We start from the raw sequence: 21,789 nt of genomic DNA, 5'->3' as shown, positions 1-21,789 counted from the left end.
TTTTCTGCCCTGGCTGGCTCTGAAAACACAGTCCTCAGATCTCAGCTTCTGAGTAGCTAGGATTATAGGTGTGAGCCACTAGCACCTGCCTATATTCAATAGTAATGATTGTATGGCCCAGTCTTCCCAATTTTACAGATAGGGAAACAGAACAATAAAATTTAAGTCATGTGCTTCATGACAGTCCATAAGACTAGGAATTTAACCTAGGTCTCTTACTAAATCTAAAATTTTGGTCACTCAGGTGGCTCACACCTGTAATCTCAGAAGCATGTAGTATTTGGGGAATTCACTATCCAGTCCTTCAAGAACATTGGCAAATTGGTAAATAACATTCCTTGGGATTCCACCTAGAAAAATGTTCATTTCCGTTTAACTGTTATTTCTGTTTCTAAGTTCTTATGTTCACAGACATCACAAATATTTTTAATAGGTATTTACCTGGTTTCTTGTGAGCTATCTTGAGCAAATTTAGCAGCAGCTGGTAACAAACGTTCAGCCATATCCTTTGTCCCAGACAGAATTCGTTCAGGTTCCATAAATTCTACCACATCTGATAAATGCTGGGCTGCACATCTTCGTACTGCAATGTGTAAATGGCTACAAGGGGACATGACCATTTAGAGTTGGGATATGAAGTGCTTTCCAAAGATTTATCTAAAGTTTAGTGATCAAACAGCACCCCATAAGTTACCCGGGGAGACTAAGATGATGAAGTTTTTGTATTAACTATCCAACACCAAGAAGTACAACACAAAACTCAGTCTGTAACATTTACTTTGTTCTGAATCCATGAATGTAAAAAGCATTAGAATAACAGTATTCTTTTTTATGCTCTGCAAGTAGTATGATCTTTATCAGGTAAGAACTATTAAAAGATTTTTTGACTGAAATTAAACTGAAACAACCTCTTACCCCCAGCTTCCACAGATGCACAACTGCAAACAGTTTCCTTTTTTACTTAAGGATATCTCAAGATTATTGTCAACATTACCTTTGTCCTCCATTGATAAGAGAGATGACTGCACGTGCAGGAGTTACGTTATTAACCATAGCTCTTAATGCCTTGTCAACGTCTTCTCTTATAAAGGTGTTTGATTCTCCAGCTTTGTGTAACAAAACCTTTACTGCAGTATCCAGTTCTTGATCCATACTCTTTTTGAGATAAGTGAAAAGATCACTTAAACAGACCACAGCAGCGCGAGAAACTCCAGAGCGTAAATTTTTCACCTAAAAAACATTTTTCAAAACATGTATTTTGTTGATATTCTGCAAAAAAATCGGTAATTGTGAGTTTGAAATTTGTTTTGTATTAAAAAATATATCTGATTATGTATTATCTTACATCCTAAAAGTCAACATCTAATGATTTTTTAATTGTCACAAAAGAAGACCTGGGCTACTTTTCATATAAGTAAGTACACTGATATTACATAATAAAGAGCTGCGTAAAAAAAGTGAATGCAATCTGTTTTAGAAAAATCTATAAATTGTCTGAAAAGTAAGTTTACCTCTTGAACTACTGCAAAATTTGTTTCATGCAACTTTGTGCTCAATATTTCAGAATGAAAAGCAGCTAAACATCTAATAAAATTCAGTCCCTCAATTTTCTTCTCCCTATGGAATAAAAGAAATTATACAATGAAACCAGATGAAATTCACTTACAAAAAGGCATAAAGAACAATGGGAACAGAATGTACCACACTTTAAATTTTTTTCTAGAAATAACACAACAGCATGTCTCTTATAAACAAGCCCCTAGGTTTCACCATCAGCTCTGCAGAAAACAAGATAAATAATAGGTACAAGAAAAAAAATGAGAACAATATATTACATATTTATGTATATTCTTACTGGATGCAGCAAGAGTAATAAGGATATTAAAATGTCTACTTTTTTTTTTTTTATGCCAGTCCTGGGCTTGAGCTCAGGGCCTGAGCACTGTCCTTGGATTTTCTCAAGGTTAGAGCTCTACCACTTGAGCCTCAGCACCACTTCAGGCTTTTTTTTCTATGTATGTGGTACCAAGGAATCGAACCCGGGTCTTCATGCATGCTAGGCAAACACTTTAACCACTAGGCCAAACTCCCGGCCCCAAAATGTCTACTATTTTAAGTCTACTGTTCTTACATCTAATGTGAATTGGTAAAATTATATTTGAAGCTGAGCTGAGAAGTTAAAAGACATATATTTTACACCCTATAACAATAACATAAAGAAAAAGTATAAAATTATTTCCAGAAATATAATACTATGTAATTACTTAATAGTATACAAATAATCCAAAAGAAGGCACAGAAAAAGGAAAAGAGAACAATAAAAATATGTAGCATGAAAATGTAAAAAGTTGTGGCTTCAAGGCACAATGCCAATCTAATAAAAAAAAAAAGTTGCATTGATGGAGAACAAGTAGCTGGGGGGTAATCTTTTTGATAGACTCAGTACTGGAATTCTAAAAAAGCATCCTCAAGATCTCATGGAAGGCTTGACGGCTAAGGTATTCTACACATGAAATGTTTCCATCACCCTATAGCAGCAGCTAAAAGATAGCCCCTGATGAGAATGTCCCAGCAAAGATTCTTTCTTATAACTGTACCAATAAAGCTGGTGCAATTCTTTTATCCATCAGAGGGCAACACCAAAAACCATGATGAACTTGCAGCCTTAGATTGATGCCAAGAAAGCCCAACTTGCAGATACTCAGAAGGACCTGAAAAGTGCTAAGGCTGATGCCAAAGTCATGAAGGATGCAAAGAACAAGAAGGTAGTAGAGTCAAGGAAAGTGGCTGTACAGAGAATGGATAAGCAGTTAGTTGATAAAGCTTAAAGTTCACACCAGATAAAGAGGAGAATAAACAAATTACCTTGGGAACCTCGAAACTCAATTATCTGGACCCTAGAATCACAGAGGATTGGTGAAAGAAATGGGAGGAACCCAACTGAGAAAACTTAAAAAACCCTGTTTTACTTGGGGCATTGACATAGGTGATGAGGACTATGATTTTAGCCAGTCTCAAGGGTTCTATGAAAAGAACAGTATGGTTTAGAGACGATGGATAAACTATAAGCCTCACTTGCCCTCCACCTGAGAAAGAGAGTCAGCAAGTCTTAAACTAACATCATCATGAAAAGATCAAAATGGAGATATTATAAGGGAGAGCTGAGCCAGTTGTCCTATGGACAACGTATTTAAAAATATTTCAGATACTTGGGGCCAGGAGTTTGGTAGAGCGTTTGCCTAGCATGCACGAAGACCTGGATTCAATTCCTAGGTACCACATACGTAGAAAGCCTGAAGTGGTGCTGTGGATCAAGTGGAAGAGCGAGCGCTAGCCTTGAGCAAAAAGTGTTCAAGAACAGTACCCAGAATCTAAGTTCCTGCCCAAGGGCTGGGAGGACAAAAAAAAAGGTTCCACAGATTAGCAAATTTAGGGAAAAATGAGTATTTGGCCCCTCAAAAAAAGAATGAAGATTTTTAGGGCTTTTAATTTTTTTCTTCTTTAACCGTGTAAAAACATGGAGAAAAAATATGAAAAGCATAATTTTAATGTGAAAACTTTTTTGCTGTAAACATTAATTTGAGACATTGTTAGTTTAGTTTATATACAAAGTCCATTTCCCATATCTTTTTCTCAAGTATCTTCTATTTTTTTTTTGGGGGGGGGGTCGTGGGGCTTCAACTCAGCCTGGGCACTGACCCTGAGCTCTTCCACTCAAGGCTACCACCTTACCCCTGGGCCTGGGTGTTGTCCCTGAGCTCTTCAGCTCAAGACTACTGTCTTACCCTTGAGCCAAGCCCTACTTCCTATTTTCTAGAGGTTAATTGGAGATGAGAGTCTCAGGTCCTTTTGTACCCGGGGCTGGCTTTGAACCTTGATCCTCAGATCTCAACTTCCAGAGTAGCTAGGATTATAGGCATGAGCCATCAGAGGCAAATTTGATGAGGAGATGTAGAATGGGATTAAGAGAGATAGAAACAGAGAAGAACATGAGACAAAGATACCATATGGCTGTTTCAGTTGAAAGTGGTAGGATAAATGTTGCCAATTTTTTCGCCATCCTGAGTTACTGAAGGTACTGGCCAGGTGGCTGTTATAGCAATGGAAGGAAAAGCATTTCCAGAAAGGTTATAGTTACGTTTTAGAAAAAGACTTGGAAAAAATGTCTTCATTTTGTATAAATATGTAGATACACCTGTTCTATTATACAACTGACAACTAAAATATGAAGGCATATGACACCTATTGCAAAATTCAAGTCTATTTTCCCTATAGTAAATGTCTATTACAAATCCTATTATTTGTAGTTTTAAGTGAGATCTGTATTCTAATAGCAAAGGTTTTCATAATTCATGAGACATAATTTTGATCTTTTATTGTAAGTTGTAATATAACTACTAATATGTAGACCAGAGTTTATCTACATTAATAAGTTCAAAAGATTCATAGACATAATAGCTAAAAATAATCCCTTTTATCATCTTTATTAATAGGAAATGTATTGCAAGGTTTTTCTGTTTTGTTTTGTTTTATTTTTTTTTCAGTCCTGGACCTTGAATTCAGGACCTGAGCACTGTCGTTGGGCATTCTCAAGGATAGATATGTATGTGGTACTGAGGAGTTGAATCTGAGTCTTAGTGTATGCTAGGTAAGCAGTCTACCACTAGGCCAAACTCCCAGCCCATAGTGCAAGGTTTTTAACTAATTTTCTTTTCACAGAAACCCTTGGAATTTAGCGTTAAGGATGGCTAACTTACCAATCTTCATCAGATAATAGCCTTAAGGCTTCTGTTAGTGCTATTTCTGGTTTGGAAAATGGCCGTAGTTCCAGGGAATCTATTATTTCTGGACTGTGAGTGACAGAAGTCACCCTTTCTTTGTACTGTGGAATGGCTCCAGAAGATGCTTCACCTAAAACAAAATATATTAAATAAAGGATGAGAAAACCTTGACATAAGACTACAAATGCTATTTCAACTACTGGTTTATTAATATTTCTTAGAGAAAGTGGCAGTATAGTTTATTCTTCAGGAATTATCCAAATCAAAGATATTTGTAACTGTACAATTTATATTCAAAACTGGGTTCAATTCCTCGGGTAAAAAAAAAAATGTGAGTACCACATAAAGAACAAAATCAAGGTAGGTACTGGCTAGCCTATGTACTATGAAGGCTAAGTATCCTCAGGATCTGAGGATCAAGGTTCAAAGCCATCCCAAGCAAGAAACTTTGTTAGACTCATCTCTAATAAACTACTCTCCCACCACCAAAAAAAGAACAAAATATGATCCTATAAAAATTTGTAGCTAGATGTCTGTTTTATTATGTAACTGAGAATTAACAAATGAAATATATGTCATCTATATAAAACTCTAGTTGATTTTCTGTTGGTTTAGTGTTAATGGTCCATTACACACCCTAAGACTGTGTATAGAATAATGTTTTGTTTCTTCCATAACCAGACATTTGCTAAGTGTTTCCAGATGTAAAGTGTGTTTACCTTGGATAGAAGGTAAACAGTCACTGTACTAGAATGTTCAAGACAAAGTCACAAGAGCATGGCAGAATGAGAAAATCAAAGTTTATAATAGAAGATACTGAGTACTGCAAATTTTAGTTTATAGGTCAAAATAGCCTATTCTTAATCATATATAATGGTGAATGAAACCATATTTACTCCTATATAAGAAATCATATTACTCCATTTTTGGATGATCACTAGACAAAAAGAAAAAAGAAAAAACACACCAAAAAGCCAATCTACTTACTTTCGATTGTCATTTTCTCATTTTGTTTCATTCGATCCCAGGGATTCTGATCTTTCTTTTCATAGTCTCTAACATCAAACAGATCTTTCTCTTCTTTCCTTTTTTGTCTCATCTTTTCATAAGTAGATTTTGAAATAGAAACTTTGGTCTGCATGAAAAAGTTGAAATATCCAGAAAATATTCAAGTAGTTTGACATTTAAAATATTCCCATCTCAGATAACTACATGTGTACATTAAGTATCTATATACAAGTTAGGCACCAATGGCTCACACCTGTAATCCTACACAGGAGGCTGAGACCTGAAGGCAGAGTTGAAGCCAGCTGGGCCAAAAAAGTCTGTTAGACTCTTATCTCCAATTAACCACTAAAAAGTTGGAAGTGGAGCTCAAGTGGTAGAGTGACGACTTTGAGCAAAAATGCTATGGGACAATTTCTAGTTCAAGCTCTAGTAATGGTATACATACATACATACACACACACACACACACACACACACACACGTAAAACTATACAAAACCAACTATTTGTTAAAATTCTTTAGAATCCTGAAATCTAAAAGGAAGGTAGGGTGCTAATATCCAATGAAATCATTACACCTGAGGACATCAGCCTGCCACAACATGAAGGTATCCTAGAAAACTTTAATATATACATATAAATGTATATGTATGTATAAAGCATTTATCTAGTAACAAACTTAGTGGGAATCATCTACTATTAAAATGATTAATAATAAATATTACAATTAAGTTGGGAAGATTTTTTTTTTTGGTTGGTTGTGGAACTTGAACTCTGGGCTTGGGCATTGTCCCTGAGCTCTTCAGCTCAAGGCTACCACCCTACGCTTCCAGTTTTCTGGTGGTTAATTGGAGATAAGAGTCTCACAGACTTTAGTACTTAGGCTGGCTTTGAATTGCCATCCTCAGATCTCAGCCTCTTAAGTAGCTAGGATTATAGGCATGAGCCACCATGCCTAGCTTAAGATTTTTAAAATATTTGGAGGACAGTGTGTTTGAGACACAGGTGTGCTATTTAGAATAGGCTAGCCTCAATCTGAAAGTGCTGGCATAAAAGGCATAAGACTTAAAATTTTAAATGTTTAATCAAAATTTTTTGCTATCTAATTGTTTAATATAAAGACATATTATTGGCTTAAATTTTTTCAAGTGATAAGTGAGTAACTTTACATTTTTGTCATTTTCAACATCAAGATATGATGGAATACTGTGTTGAACTGCTCTTCCATAAACTCCTGTTGGTGGGTCAATACTTTGCTTAACTGAAAATGTATCCCCATTTTCTGCAGGAGGTATCACGGGTTGGTTGCAAGTAACTGGTGCTGAATTTGAACTTCCAAATACACCTGCAATGAACCAATCATCATATACTCAGTGTTTATGTGATGCTATTTTGAAGAGTTTAAAACAATTATCTTATATTAAAGAAGCAATTATCTTATATTAAAGAAGCAATCAATATAGTAAGAACAACCACCAAGATAATTCTAAAATAGATCCCCTAAAAAAGCAACAAAATGAAGAGTAGGAACTATATGCTGTAAGCATCATGATCAGAAAAAGGCTCATAGGAATGCTTGTGTGAGCTGAGTACTTAGATTCATTGCAAGAAGCACTGATTTGAGTAGGAACTGGAAGACATGATGGATTTGGATGGACAGGAAGGAAAGAGGGTATGCTATGATACTAGGATATTTGTGTACAGAGTTAAACAAGTGTAAAATGTGACTACTGGTTGCAAGCCAAAAAGTAGAAAAAGTCTAAAGCCAAAGACCTGATCCAATTAGGAGAGTCTTAAATTAACCCAATGGGTTTATCAAGAAGCTGGAGATAATTTCCAAAAACTTTCTTCTAGTCTATTGAACAAAAAAAGATGCTTGTTTTCAATGTATACCACAAAATAATTTTTAAGTAAAAATTTAATTTAATTTGATTTTAGAAGATATTTACAGTTACGTTGTCCAAAAGTTTCCTTATCCCCCTACAATATTTGTTACAGGAGTTCATTCTGACTTGTCTTAATATGGGAGATAATAAATTCCATATTGCTATGTTAATTATTAAAGATAAGTAAAAACTACCATTTGAATTTAAACTACTCAAACCTATCTTAAAAGCACCTCAACTATGACTGTCACATAATACTTCTCTTATTATGTTAGAGGACTGAAATGCAAACATAAGTAATCACTTCTAATTTTTTAAACTTAAAAAATAAACTTTACTTATATGTAAAGAACACATACGACTTAAAAGTTAATGACTTTGAAATACCTTTTCCAACAACTACTACAGAGTCCTCTGATAAAGCATTTGTGGATGTAAAATCAAAATTGGAAATCTGATGTAAATTTGATGATTTTGTAAAACCTAAAAAAAAAAGAAACTCCACATTTAACAAATGTTTACTTACTATAAGTATTTAAGATACTATAATAACAGTCTTTTAAAATTGAAGGATTAGTTCATACAAAGAGGTTATAATTTAACCATGTGTGTCAATTAACTCAATAAATACTGGTAATCAGAAATCTTCCATACAACAGGTACTAAAGAGAAAAGTTTTCTTTACTTAAAAGAGTTTACCTATAGCAGGGTAAGAAAATATAGAATGATAATCAGAGTACAAAAAGGTAATCATGAAGGAAATGATTTGACATCCAAAACAATGCAAGACTGAATTTCATCTCAATTTCTCACTTCTTACTTATTCTCTTTCCTACTAGGCAGTAAGCTCCATATAGGAATGAGATTTTAATTCTAGTTTTGATTAACATTCTTTTCTAGAACGAGTATTTGGCACAGAATAAGTTTTCAAAAATTACATGTTAGATGTATCAAAGTAGAAAAGTGAAAAATAAAATATAACTTAAGTCTATGAAAAAAGCAGTTCATTGCTTCTTGTAAGTTTGATCAACTTACTTAAAAAATTAAGCAAATTGGTTTGCTAACCTATAAGGCTGATATTCTGGCTTGTGTGACATAGAAGACATTAAAACAAAACAACAACAACAACAAATCCCCAAAGCATATGTAGATTGTCATTTCATATTTCTTCAGTATGACCTGGAATAATCAACAACAATATGCACTTATAGCACTAATGGAAACACTAAGGAGCCCCCCTCCCAAATATTCTGTAGTAAAGGGATGTCAAATTTGTCTCAGTAAGTGAAAACATCTGCTCAGTGGTCCACAAACAAAATCTACACATGAGTTATCAAGAGATGACTAATTAGAAAAGCAGTTAATTTCATTTAGTGCTCAGTGGATCAGTTCTGATATAAAAATGTTTAAATATTTACATATTTAAGTACACATACATGCTAATATATTTCTGTCTAATTCATTCAAACACAGAAAAACTAATTCATAATTATCAGCATTTCAACCATTCATTATCACTTACCTTCTCAAGTCATTAGTCTCTATGATATTATGTACAAAATGAACAGGTTCAAAGAGCCAATAGAGGTGAGGAATGGGAAGGGGAGGGTATGGTACTAAAAACTAATTACAAATTATTACAAAATAAATCCCTTTGAATTGCATTTCCAATACTTCTTTTGTAATTCTTTCACTTCTGTTCAGCATTGCTCTCATTATTGAGGATATTTTTGTACTTATTTGAGGATATTTTTGTACTTATAGTTATCTTTCATTAATAATATATATTCCATCTACAAACAGTGGGAGGTTTCATTGCTGGGTGGTATTGGGTTTGAACCCAGATTTGAACCTGCTAGGGAGGAACCCTATACTTGAGCCAATGCTTTCAAGCCCTCAAAGTCCTGGGTTTTATCATGGCATTTGCATACAAGTACAAGGTACTTTGATCATATTTACCCTCCTCCATCTCCCACATTTTGAGTGATTACACTATTCATTATCACTGGATCATCACCATTCCTTTTTTCTTTTCATATATAGTCAGTGAGCAAAATTCTATACAAAGCAGACTAAAAAAAGAATGAAGACACTAGCAGTGTTTCTTTTCAAAAGTACAATATGGCCACGTGAAGGTGGCTCATGCCTATAATCCTAGTTATTTGGCAGGATGAAATCTGAGGATTACAGTTCAAAACCAGTCCAGGAAGCAAAATTTGTGAGACTCTTATTCTCCAATTAGCTACCAAAAATGCTAGAAGTGGAGCTGTGACTCAAATGGTAGAGAGCTAGCCTTGAGCACAAAAGCTTAAGGACAGTGTCTAAGCCCTGAGTTCAACACCCAATACCAGCATCCCCCTCAAAAAAAAGTATAATATGAGTTGGTGTTGGTAGCTCACATGTACAATCCTAGATACTCAGGAGGCTGAAGTCTAAAGCTCATGGTTTAACCTGAGCTAGAAAGTCTATGAGGCTCTTTTAAAAAAAAATATTTTTATTGTAATTAATAGAAGGATTACATTATATTCGCCAGATAGAAGGTACATTACTTCATAAGCATTGCTACTCTTTCTCATGTTTTTGTCCCTATTTCCCTCCCCCAGCCCTATGAGGCTCTTATGTCCAATTAGCCACCAAAAAGCCAGAAGTAGAACTGGGAATCAAAAGACAGAGCACTAGGCTTGAGCACAAAAGCACAGCGAATAATGTCCAGGCTCTAAGTTCAAGCCCCAGGACCATCACACAAGAAAGACAAAAATGCACAGCTAGCTAACCAGAACATGTAATGGGGGGGGGGGGGAAATGGAGGAAAAAATCATGTAGCAAAGTTTAGGGAAAAGGTAAATGAAGGCCCAAATCACAAATACAGTTAGAACTGGTAAGATGGACCACTGCCTGAACTTAGATAACAGAAAGATGACAACAAAGTATTTTTTTTTTTGTTTTTGTTTTTTTTTTTTGCCAGTCCTGGGGCTTGAACTCAGGGCCTGGGCACTGTTCTTGAACATTTTTTCTCAAGCCTAGTGATCTGCTACTTGAGCCACAGTGCCCATTCTGGCTTTTTCTGTGTCTGTGGTACCAAGGAATCCAACTCAGGGATTTGTGCATGCTAGGCCAGCATTTTACCACCAGGCTATGCTCCCGGCCCAACAACAACAAAAAAATTAATCCTCTAGTATGTCATATATAAGGAACAGTTATAGAGAGAAAGGTAATTTGGTTTTGAACCCATGCAGTTGTTGCTGAGATAGAGCTAGTAAGACTTTGGTTGAGAATTGGAAACCAGGGTGGTAAACTGATTTTCTGGAGTAGAACTAAATGCTGGTCAAGAGATGTCAATATGCCCAACACTCACAAAGTGAGGCAGAAGGATGGAGATTAAGGCCCTGAGTATTACCTCAAAACAAATCAAACAAAAACATGATTGTAAATATGTATGACTCTGCTATCCAAAATGGATGATCCTACCAGAAAATGAACCTATTGAACTACTAGCATATGAGTTACTTGAGAAAAATAATTTTGTCTTTGCTTTTTTTTTCTTCTTCTCGGTCATGGGGTTTGAACTTGGGGCCTAGGAGCTGTCCTTGAGCTCTGTTATTCAAACCAGTGCTCTACCACTTTAAGCCAATGGGTCACTTCCAGTTTTGGGTGGTTAACTGGCAATAAGAGTCTCATGAATTTTCCTGCCCATGATCCTCAGATCTCAGCCTCATACTAACTAGCTAAGATTAGAAATTAGCCATTAGCATCCAGCTTTGAATTCTATTACATGAGAAAGAAAATAAGAGACTATATATATTTTTTTGTCCCATCGGTCCTGGAGCTTGGACTTTGGAACTTGGACTCTGGGGCTTGGACTTGGCTTGGGGGCTGTCCTTGAGCTCTTTAGCGCAAAGCTACCACCCTAACCCAGGGCCTGCTTGTCCCTGAGCTCTTCAGCTCAAGGCTACCACCCTAACCCAGGGCCTGGGCATTGTACCTGAGCTCTTCAACTCAAGGCTACTCTCTACTGCTTGGCCACAGGGCCACTTCCAGTTTTCTAGTGGTTAACTAGAGATAAGAGTCTCATGATCTTTTGTGCCCAGGCTGGCTTTGAACCTCAATCCTCAGATCTTAGCCTCCTGAGTAGCTAGGATTACAGGGGTGAACCACCATACCGGGCTTCATTTTTTTCTTTTATGCAAAAAACTTTCTGCTGCCTCAAAGAACACATACTGAATAATATCATAGATAAGTTTTTAAGAAATTTACAAATGAAAACACAAGTAAAAGCCCCATCATCAAGTTGGGTAACTTCTACAAAAAAAAAAAAAATCCATATCTTAACTTGCCTGATTGGCAACACATACATGATTTAAGATAATCAAGAGTAAAAAAATATAAAAGTTGATGTTTTTTCTCTTCAAGATAGGGTCTTACAAAGTAGTGAAATCTTTTGTAATACTCTTGCTTTAGCCTTCCAATTGCTGAGATTATAAGTACAATCCACCACACTGGGCCAGAAAGTTAGCTATTGATGACCAGAGCCTCCTATACACACACATACACTCCACCACCACCACCATCGCCAAAAACAACAACTCTGATTTTGGATTGCAAGACTTAATTACAGGAATTTTTATTTAGTGTATTTACCTATTTATACTCTTCAAAATTACTTGTTTTTAGCTTAGTGGCAGAGCACTTAACCAGAACATGGGAAAGGGCCTAGATTTCATCACTAACACAAGAAAACAAAAAACAACAAAAAAAATCGTGTACATCACTTTGCTTTTCCCTAACAGAAAAAGTTAAAGTGCAGCCATAATCAGATTGCCTCAACCCCACTTTAGTGGTGGAATGTCTAATCTTTTTTTTAAAAAATCTTTAGTTTTTGTGTATCTGTGCATGACCTTGGGATAAAAGTCTTAGTGATTCCCAGGTTTGACTCATGGGCAGTCTTAGGCATTGTCTGCCTAAACCAACACGCAAACCTATGAATTCTTCTATTCTATAAAAATTAACAGCACAGAAGAAGGTATGTTGAAAAACCTCACATCTGAGAATTCTACTACCTTTTATTAATTGGTACAATTAGGAAAGATTCTAACTTATGAAATATTAAAGCTTAAAAATTAATCTGTCATGAAATTTACTAACCTTTTTTATGCTTATAATGTCTTGGGTTTTCCTTATTTTGTATTTTTAAAGCACTAGTTGAAATGTCATGTGACCTATCATCTTCAAAATCACCACATCCAAACCCATAGTTCATACGTTGACCAATTATGGTTACATTGGATGTTATAATCTCTATAAAATAAAATACATGTTTATTTGAATAATTTAGATAATGTTAAATAATAGGCACATATCTACTCTCCAAATCTATCTTTCTAACCTTGTAAGAAGGTTAGTAACATATTTAAAAATTTAACATGATAGTAACTTTAAAAACTTTATCCAATTTTGTTGTTCCTTTTTATCTTACTAATGGATAAAAATAATTTATATTATACTATGTCATTTCTTAAAAGAGGCTTTAAAATTTTAGTGAATATAAAATGTAATGTTTGAAAAGATAAATATGTATAAGCCAGGTATAGTGGCACACACCTGTAATCCCAGCATTCAGGTAGAAGGATGAAGAGTTGGAGGCCAGCTTGGGTTACATAGGGAGTTCCAGACAAAGCTGGAGAATAGGCTGATAAATAAAAGAATTTAATGTTTAAATAGTACTTTTAACTTTAAAAAGAAAAAAAGTTTAAATCCAGGATTTAAAACTTTAGCCCAAGAGTCCTGATTTCTTCATTCCTTTTTCTCTTTTTTTTTTTCTGTTTTCTTGCTTCATATAATGTGTGTATATTATCTGGCTGGTGGCCTTAAAGTCTATAGTGATTAAGAACTCAGCATATGCTACCCTGGCTTTAAATCATATCCCTGCCACTTAAACTGTTGAGAGAACCTAGGGATAAAAGTAGACTCTTTTTCACAAGTGACATCTGGAATAAATGAAGAAAATGCATATAAAGGCCTTAGCACAGTGCCTAATACTCAAAAATGGCAATGTATTTCTTGTTTGATTAAAGCAAAATCTCTATATTTTATTATTCACTTTGACAGATAACAAGAAAATTGATCTGCACTTAAATAATTCTTTGCACTTAGTGTAACTGCAAAAGTCTAATAAATGAAAAATCCTAAATAATATATGAGTCACTGTCCATTTTTAACATACTTCCTATGTAAATCATCAACAATAACAGTATACTTTGTTTTCAATCATGTATTTTAATAATAACAGGATAGAAAAAGAGGAGTGGCCTGGTAACAGCTGGATTAGAAAGAACTAAAAGTCATTAAAAATTTCAAATAAATACCTGATTAAATTATAGTGAATTTCTAGAAGTAATATGGATTTCTTTTTAAATTCTTAAATGTTTTCATAATTAATCAATTATAGTAAGATTTATAAAGATACTGGCCTTTGGCAGAAAAGCTTTCTAATAATGTAACACTATTCTAATGGTACAGGAAAAATTTACTAAATTGTATCATTCAGGAAATATAGCATAATTCACAGTACTAGGCAGTTGTAGCTGTGCAATAACCTTTATTAGAAATATGATTGCAAAGATAGCCTAGATTAATAATTTTTACATGATTAATATTTTTCTTTCAATAATTTTTATCCTGAGCATTATCACTTTCATGTTTCCCTATTTGAACCACAATTAACTTGTGGGAATCATCTGCTTACTGTAAACCAAACAAACTCCAAATTATAAAACCTAAATTATTAGCAATTTAATAGTTAATCATGAGTTAATACTTTGATGGAGGGTTGAACTAAGAATATCTACAGTAAATTCGGTAACAGTATCCTTCCTGAAATGTGATCATCAACATTCTTAAAGTATTTTTCAAAAGTCCAGATTTCTAATCATAAATATTTACCAGGTATGAGGTAATATCCTAGAGTCTTCATGCTACATGCACCCATCCAGGTAATTCTTAATACTTTAAGTTTTGAAAGCAGCAAATATTAGGCACATTTGGAGGAACACTTATTACACTCAGAAGTATATATTAAGTTCAAATCACTGCTAAAATTTAACTTCCTAACTCATACAACTAGCCTTCAATGGGAACTCAAATTCTTTTTCTTGTTCTTAAGATGTTCAGGAAATGCTGAGAAGGTTCAGTACATAAGAAATGAGAAGAGGGGCTGGGAATTTGGCCTAGTGGTAGAGTGCTAGCCTAGCATGCATGAAGACCCGGGTTTGATTCCTCAGTACCATATACATAGAAAAAAGCCAGAAATGGTGCTGAGGCTCAAGTGGTAAAGCTCTAGCCTTGAGAAAAGTCCAAGGACAGTGCTCAGGCCCTGAGCTCAAGCCCAGGACTGGCAAAAAAAAAAAAAAAGAAATGAGAAGAGGGCCGGGAGTTTGGCCTAGTGGTTAAAGTGCTTGCCTAGGATGCGCGAAGACCCGGGTTCGATTCCTTGGTACCACATACATAGAAAAAAGCTGGAAGTGGTGCTGAGGCTCAAGTGGTAGAGCTCTAGCCTTGAGAAAGTCCAAGGACAGTGCTCAGGCCCTGAGCTCAAGCCCAGGACTGGCAAAAAAAAAAAAAGAAATGAGAAGAGTATGCACTACAGATGTGTCAACTGGGTTTAAAACAGGAGAGGAAACTAAGAGAAACAGTAAAATTATTAGCAAATCTGAATAGGTCTGTTGCAAAGTTTGCACATTCTATCTGCAAGTGTAATTTGAATCCTCTACTAATGAAATCTAACACACACACACACACACACTCACACACAAACTTAGTAAGAAATCTGCTGGGGTTGATAGTGAGTATGTAGGAAAATGATAGTGGGGCAAAACTGGAAAATACTGGAAATATGTATGAAATAATAATGAAATCCTACCATGTATAACTAACATGACAATGACATGTATGTGCAGATTTTTAGAAGGCAGTTTATTTTTAGAAGACAATTTACATTTATAATGTAAAGCAGCCTTGAAGCTATTGCCACTTTGACATAGAGCTCATATAAAAATAGACATTATTACCCATTTGTTACAGTTTGTTCAAAATTCAATATCGTGTTCCTAATCATAGAATAGTATACAAAGCCAGCTCTAAACAGATCAGTCACAGTATCTTTCAAAATGACCACTAAAAATATGAAATTTAATTCTATGAATCCAATTTCTGGGAAGCAAGGTTATAAAATGAAGACTTCCAAGTTAGTTCACAAAATTTTTCACACAAGATAGACATGAATGTCCCTATTTCGAAAGATTCTGCAAGAACTTGTTATTTCTTTAGAAGTAATATTTAACTGATAACAATAGTTACTTTGCATTTTTAAAGGAAATTAATAATTTCTATTTTTTTTCAATTTCACATGTCCCTTTATATGTAGAATACATCTCTATCAGTCATCCTTCCATCATTCCCCCATCTACCCTCATCAGTCACATCATTTCTGATTCCCCTCAATGGATGTACATTGAGTATTTATGACTATATTTGTCCACGATTCCTCTTTCCGTGTGCCTGTCCCAAATCCCCATGTGGCCCCATCCTTCAGAGTCAACACATGTCTCAAGTTCCTGATATTTACTTTATAAAGCTATCTGTTAACTTTCATCATGGAATCTCACTTCTATTTATACTATGCTTCAGTCAGCACATATACATATACATATGACTGACCCTGCATGCGTTGATATACATATAGGTTTTACACTCTTTTTTTTATTTTTTAAGGACACTGTTATTTGTGATACCAAGTGGACCTCAATCTATGTTGTATATTAGATTCATTAAGGGCAATTTTGAAAATCTGACAGTTTTCAATCCATGCTCACTAAATCGAAGTATCTATGTGGAAGAATCAGAAGCAACTATAGCTAGACTTAAAGGAAAAACAATGACTACTACAGTTAAATAGGTGTATTTTCTTCCAAAAATATTCTTGCTAAAAGTTTTTCAAGGAATGAAAAATGATTAGATATAACCGATAAGTACCAAAATTCTTAATCTGATCTGTATTTGCCATCATTTTTCATCACTTAAATAATCTTGTCGTTTATATATCATATTTATCAAATAAACTATAAAATACCTGCATTGAAGCTTTGTTCAGTAATATGAGAATTTTTATTCTTCACAGAAGAAAATCTTGTTGAGCAAGGTTTTGATCCAAATGCTGGAAATATGTCTGATCTACAATGAAGCAAAATAGTTTGCATAAATGTTTAAGATTTAGAGCAGTTCAACATTAATTTATATTTCCTATTCTTTTAACTCACTAGACTTTTAGTTTTAGATAAGGCAACAAGTGAGTATGAAATAGTATGGCTAAAAGTAATTTTTATTGGCATTTTCAGTTCATTTTGTGAATTTCCAACATTTTTTATATTATTTCTAAACTTTAAAATATATGCCTAAATTCCTCATGAAAAAGATTGTCCTGGAAAAGACTTTGTATTATATAATGTCTGAATTCATAATATATGTATATACATTCCAAAACCAAATCTTGTTAAACAACAAAATCACACTTCATTAAAGAATATTGTAATTGCATGTAAAGAAACTGGTTTAAGTGTTACAATATTAATGTCAGTGATAAACATTACAAAGATTATATTTTACAAAGAAGTATAATTCTTAGTAGTTGGGCAGAGAGGTATTTTCCATTAGATTTAAAAAACAGTATTTTGGGGCTCAGAGTTTGGCCTAGTGGTAGAGCGCTTGCCTAGCATGCACGAAGACCTGGGTTTGATTCCTTAGTACCACAGATATAGAAAAAGGTGGAAGTGGCACTGTGGCTCAAGTGGTAGAGTTCTGGCCTTGAGAAAGTCCAAGGACAATGTTCAGACACTGAGCTCAAGGCCCAGGACTGGCAAAAAAAAAAAAAAATTTATATATATATATATACATACAATCTAAAATGGTGTTTTTTCAATTATTTCCCACCTTATAGCAGGAAAGCAGAGACTTTGGCATGATTTTTAAGGTAGAAGAAAAACTCACGAAAAATCAATTTTCTTCTTTTGTTTGTTAATCGGGAGGCTTAGACTCTGGAGCTGGCCCTGTACCTGAGCTCTTCAGCTCAAGGCTACAGCCCTACCCCTTTAGCCACATCACCCCCACCCCTCCAAAAAAAATCATTTTAATTTTTTTTTTTTTTTTGGCCAGTCCTAGGCTAAACTCACTGCCCCTTAATTTCATTTTTAAGTATTTACTAATAGTAGTATATAAACTAGCTTTAAGATAAAATTAAAAGTAAAGTTAAAAACACTACCACCAAATATTAGCAATAATGTGAAATAATCGTAACTGATAGAGCACAAAACTATACGATTTTGCAAAACTTTAATTACTTGAGATAAACATATATCTGTCTATCCTACAACATCTCTACTCCTAGATATTTGTTCAATATAAAGAGAAATGACTTTTCCAATTCTGTATCCGGGATCCTGTACCAGAGATCAAATTAAGATCGATTTTTAAAATATAGAGGTAATCTGAAAATGTTTATTCAATTGTTACACTTAAAAAAGAATTCTCTGGGGCCGGGAGTTTGGCCTAGTCGTAGAGTGCTTGCCTAGCATGCACGACCATCAGGTTCTATGTATGTACCACATACATAGAAAAAAGCTAAGTGGTCCTGAGGCTCAAATGGTAAAGCTCTAGCCTTGCTAGGATTTGGAGTCCTGAGCTTGTATAAGACAATGAAAATAGGGGCTGGAAGTTTTGGCTTAGTGGTAGAGTGCTTGCCTAGCATGCATAAAGACCAGGGTTCTATTCCTCAGTACCACATATATAGAAAAAGCCAGAAGTGGTGCTGTGGCACGAGTGGTACAGCACTAGCCTTGAGAAAGCCCAAGGACAGTACTCTGGCACTGAGTTCAAGCCCCAGGACTGGCAAAAAAAAAAAAAAAAAAAAAAAAAAAAAAGTTAATGAAAATAAAGCGCAAAACACAGTAGGATAACAGCTAGGTAGGTAGATTTATTCGAGAATTAGAAGTAATTGCAACAGTTTTTAAAATGAATGTAACACAAAAAATCAACTGGCAAAAGTGTACCTGATCCAGAAAACCTAAATACAAAGAATATTAAGATAAACCTCAGGAACAACAACTATTAGGACGGAATAGACTGTAATTCAGCTGCTGTCATTTATATGTTCTAGATTGCAGCTGGAGTGAGTTCTGTTCTTTTTACTCCAAATCCAAACCAAGGCTAAGCAAGGTAATATGGATAAACTTCCCACTTCCCCACTGCCTTTAGTTTGTTTTGCCAATCCTGGGGTTTGATCTCAGGTCTGGGCTGCAGCCCCTTAGCTTCTTTTGTTCGACTACTGCTCTGCCACTTGAGTCACAGCTCTATTTCCAGCTTTTTAGTAATTTATTGGAGATAAGAGTCTCCTGGATTTTCCTGCCTGGGATGGCTTTGAAGCGCAATCCTCAGATCTCACCCTAGTGAGTAGCTAGGATTACAGGCATGAGCCACTGGCACCAGACACCATTGTCTTTTAAATACACTTTTTCCCTCAGGTCCTGGGGCTTGAGCACTGTCCTTGGGCCTTCTCAAAGCTAGAGCTCTGTCACCTGAGCCACAATACTACTTCCAGCTTTTTCTATGTATGTGATGTCTACGAATCAAACTCAGGTCTTCCTGCATGCTAAGTAAACACTACCATGAGGCCAAACTCCTGCCCCTGTTTCTTAAAAAACAAAACTAAAAAACTAAAAAACAACTGGTTTTGAGACTTTTCAAAATATATTATTAAAGCTCTAGATCACAAATTTTCTAACATGGCAAAAAATTTAAATACATTGTTCTCTTCCCCTGAGGAGTTGTTGACAAGGAAGAAGTCAATGATTCTTGGCTATAAACTCCACTTTCGCTATAAGAGCTGATGTTTGGAGAAGAAGATCGAGATGGAGAGTCCAAGGTCAAGTCCAGTTTCATTGCAGAGTCAGGACTTTCAATATCAGAAGTGCTGCCACTCAATTTTGCTCTTTTCTTAGCAGCACTATTACGAAGAGATCTAAGAGAGCTCTGCATCTAAGAGAGAAAACATTCATGAGATAATATATTCACAGTATCAAGTTATACTTAAATTTTAAATTCTTAAAATTAACTCACATCAAAGAAACTCAACAATGAAATACTCAAAACAAGCAAAAAATATATTTGCAACTAGAAGGCAAGATAGGCCATTTGAAATAACCAAGCAGGTGATTCAACAGTAGGACCATTTCCCTATTAAAAGTTTACAAGGATGAATATTTCAAAATAATAGGTTTCTCAAATGTTTATTAATACTTATTATCAAAAAAAAAATTCACCTCTTAAGGCTGAGAGTTAGTCTAAGCGGTAGAGTGCTTGCCTAGCCTGCATGAAGACCTGGATTCAATTCCTCAGTACCACATACATAGAAAAGGCTGGAAGTGGTGCTGTGGCTCAAGTGATAGAGCTCTAATCTTTGAGAATACCCAAGGTCAGTGCTCTAGCTTGAGTTCAAGCCCCAGGAATGGCCAAAACAAAAAAACAAACAACAACAAAAACCAAAATTCACCTCACAATTACTTACCAAAATAAAAAAACCCTAATATTAAGTTATATAATTCAAGAATGGATAAATTCTAGTGAAATTGTGAATTATACAAAAAATGCTATTCTTTGTTTCTTCCCTTTAAATAGGTCTTCCTTACATCACTGAATACCATGTGTTGTGGGGTAGTGAGAACCAAGATTATGGATTTCATAAAGTTACAAGTAGGAAAGACTAATCATTAAGAACCAATTTTCATACTCTGTATACTTAACAACAAAGATATTTTAAGTGGAGATGCATAACAATCAACTTTGTATCATTGAACACTTATCAGTATATGCTGTTTACATCTTAAAAACAGGCCTAAGACCACAAAATATCTTAAATGTTTACAAATTTTATATAAAACCACTTTTTGACATGTAAAATATGGTAAAATACAATGATAAAATGGAAGCATCTATCAAAGATCAGACAGAAATCTGACTAAGGAAGAAACTATGTTAAACTTTTTTGTGTGTTTGGGTCATGGGACTTGAACTCCTCCTTGGCCTGTCCCTGAGCTCTTCAGCTCAAGGCTACTGCACTACCCCTGGGCCTGGACGTTGTCCCTGAAGTTTTTAGCTCGAGGCTACTGCCCTACCCTTGAGCTAAGTCCCACTTCTCATTTTCTAGAGGTTAATTGGGGGTAAGAGTCTCAGGTCCTTTTGTGCCTATGCTGGCTTTGAACCTTGATCCTAGATCTCAGCCTCCTGAGTGGCTAGGATTACAGGTGTAAGCCACTGCGCCAGGCTGTTAAACTTTATTTTAAAAACAAAAAATAAACATGATAAATTCTTCATTGAGAGTGATTAGTGCATTGTTATATTACAATATTATCCATATTTTTAACTTAGAAAGGAAGGATATAAGCAATTCTATAAGGAAATTCAGTCTGTTACAGTAAATTCCTGGAGGTAGGGAGATCTGATATGATGAACTTTCCTTCCTGATAATTCATTACATTTTTCACACTTTCTATAATAAACATGAAATATTTTTATAAATGACAAATATTATGGGACAAAAAGCACTTTTCTGTAGTATCAATTACATTACAAAAACTATGCTTTCAAATTATTACAATGATATATAGTTCTAACCTCTGCTTGATCCAAATCGTTATCCCTGAAATTTAATTCTGAAAGATCAATAGTAAAATTATCTTTTTCATTTTTCCAAATATCATCAGGCTCTTTCTTTTTTTGTCCCACTGTGCTTAAGTCAGCTTTATCAGGCAAAAGGCTGATTCCCCTTGGTATGGGAGGGACAGGCTTTGTTCCATTGAGGCCTCTTCGGGAAGATGGTGATCTCACCAAGGCAGGTGTAAGTTGAACTGGAGTAGGCTTTTCTTGAGAATTTTCTCCTACGTAAAGAATAAGCAGCTTATTTTTTCCAAAAAGTGTTTAGAATACAGCATTTTCAAGGCACATTCCACATTTTTAAAATCAGATAAAAGTATCAATGTCACTTAATTAATATAATAAAAATAAAACACATGA

At 34.9% G+C, this 21,789-nt stretch overlaps 1 protein-coding gene across 2 annotated transcripts in view; it reads right to left on the bottom strand.

Annotated features, from left to right (window-relative positions):
• Togaram1 (TOG array regulator of axonemal microtubules 1) overlaps positions 1 to 21,789 on the bottom strand; it is a 45,595-nt gene that overhangs the window by 8,902 nt on the left and 14,904 nt on the right. Inside the window, exons 5-15 of one of the 2 annotated variants that reach the window (XM_090345027.1) lie at positions 21,391 to 21,653; positions 19,523 to 19,755; positions 16,799 to 16,899; positions 12,817 to 12,969; positions 8,062 to 8,157; positions 6,958 to 7,133; positions 5,769 to 5,916; positions 4,758 to 4,911; positions 1,512 to 1,617; positions 995 to 1,230; positions 442 to 600 (exon numbers count right to left, since the gene is read on the bottom strand). In XM_090345027.1, the coding sequence (XP_090201153.1) occupies positions 442 to 600; positions 995 to 1,230; positions 1,512 to 1,617; positions 4,758 to 4,911; positions 5,769 to 5,916; positions 6,958 to 7,133; positions 8,062 to 8,157; positions 12,817 to 12,969; positions 16,799 to 16,899; positions 19,523 to 19,755; positions 21,391 to 21,653 (1,825 nt within the window). The remainder of the gene's footprint in view (positions 1 to 441; positions 601 to 994; positions 1,231 to 1,511; positions 1,618 to 4,757; positions 4,912 to 5,768; positions 5,917 to 6,957; positions 7,134 to 8,061; positions 8,158 to 12,816; positions 12,970 to 16,798; positions 16,900 to 19,522; positions 19,756 to 21,390; positions 21,654 to 21,789) is intronic. The other variant, XM_090345028.1, reaches the window with a different exon arrangement.

Source organism: Megascapheus bottae, chromosome 14 (genome assembly GCF_031878675.1).
Source record: "Megascapheus bottae isolate mThoBot1 chromosome 14, mThoBot2.hap1, whole genome shotgun sequence".
NCBI classification, from domain to species: domain Eukaryota; kingdom Metazoa; phylum Chordata; class Mammalia; order Rodentia; family Geomyidae; genus Megascapheus; species Megascapheus bottae.
This window is presented reverse-complemented; position numbering and strand designations above follow the sequence as displayed.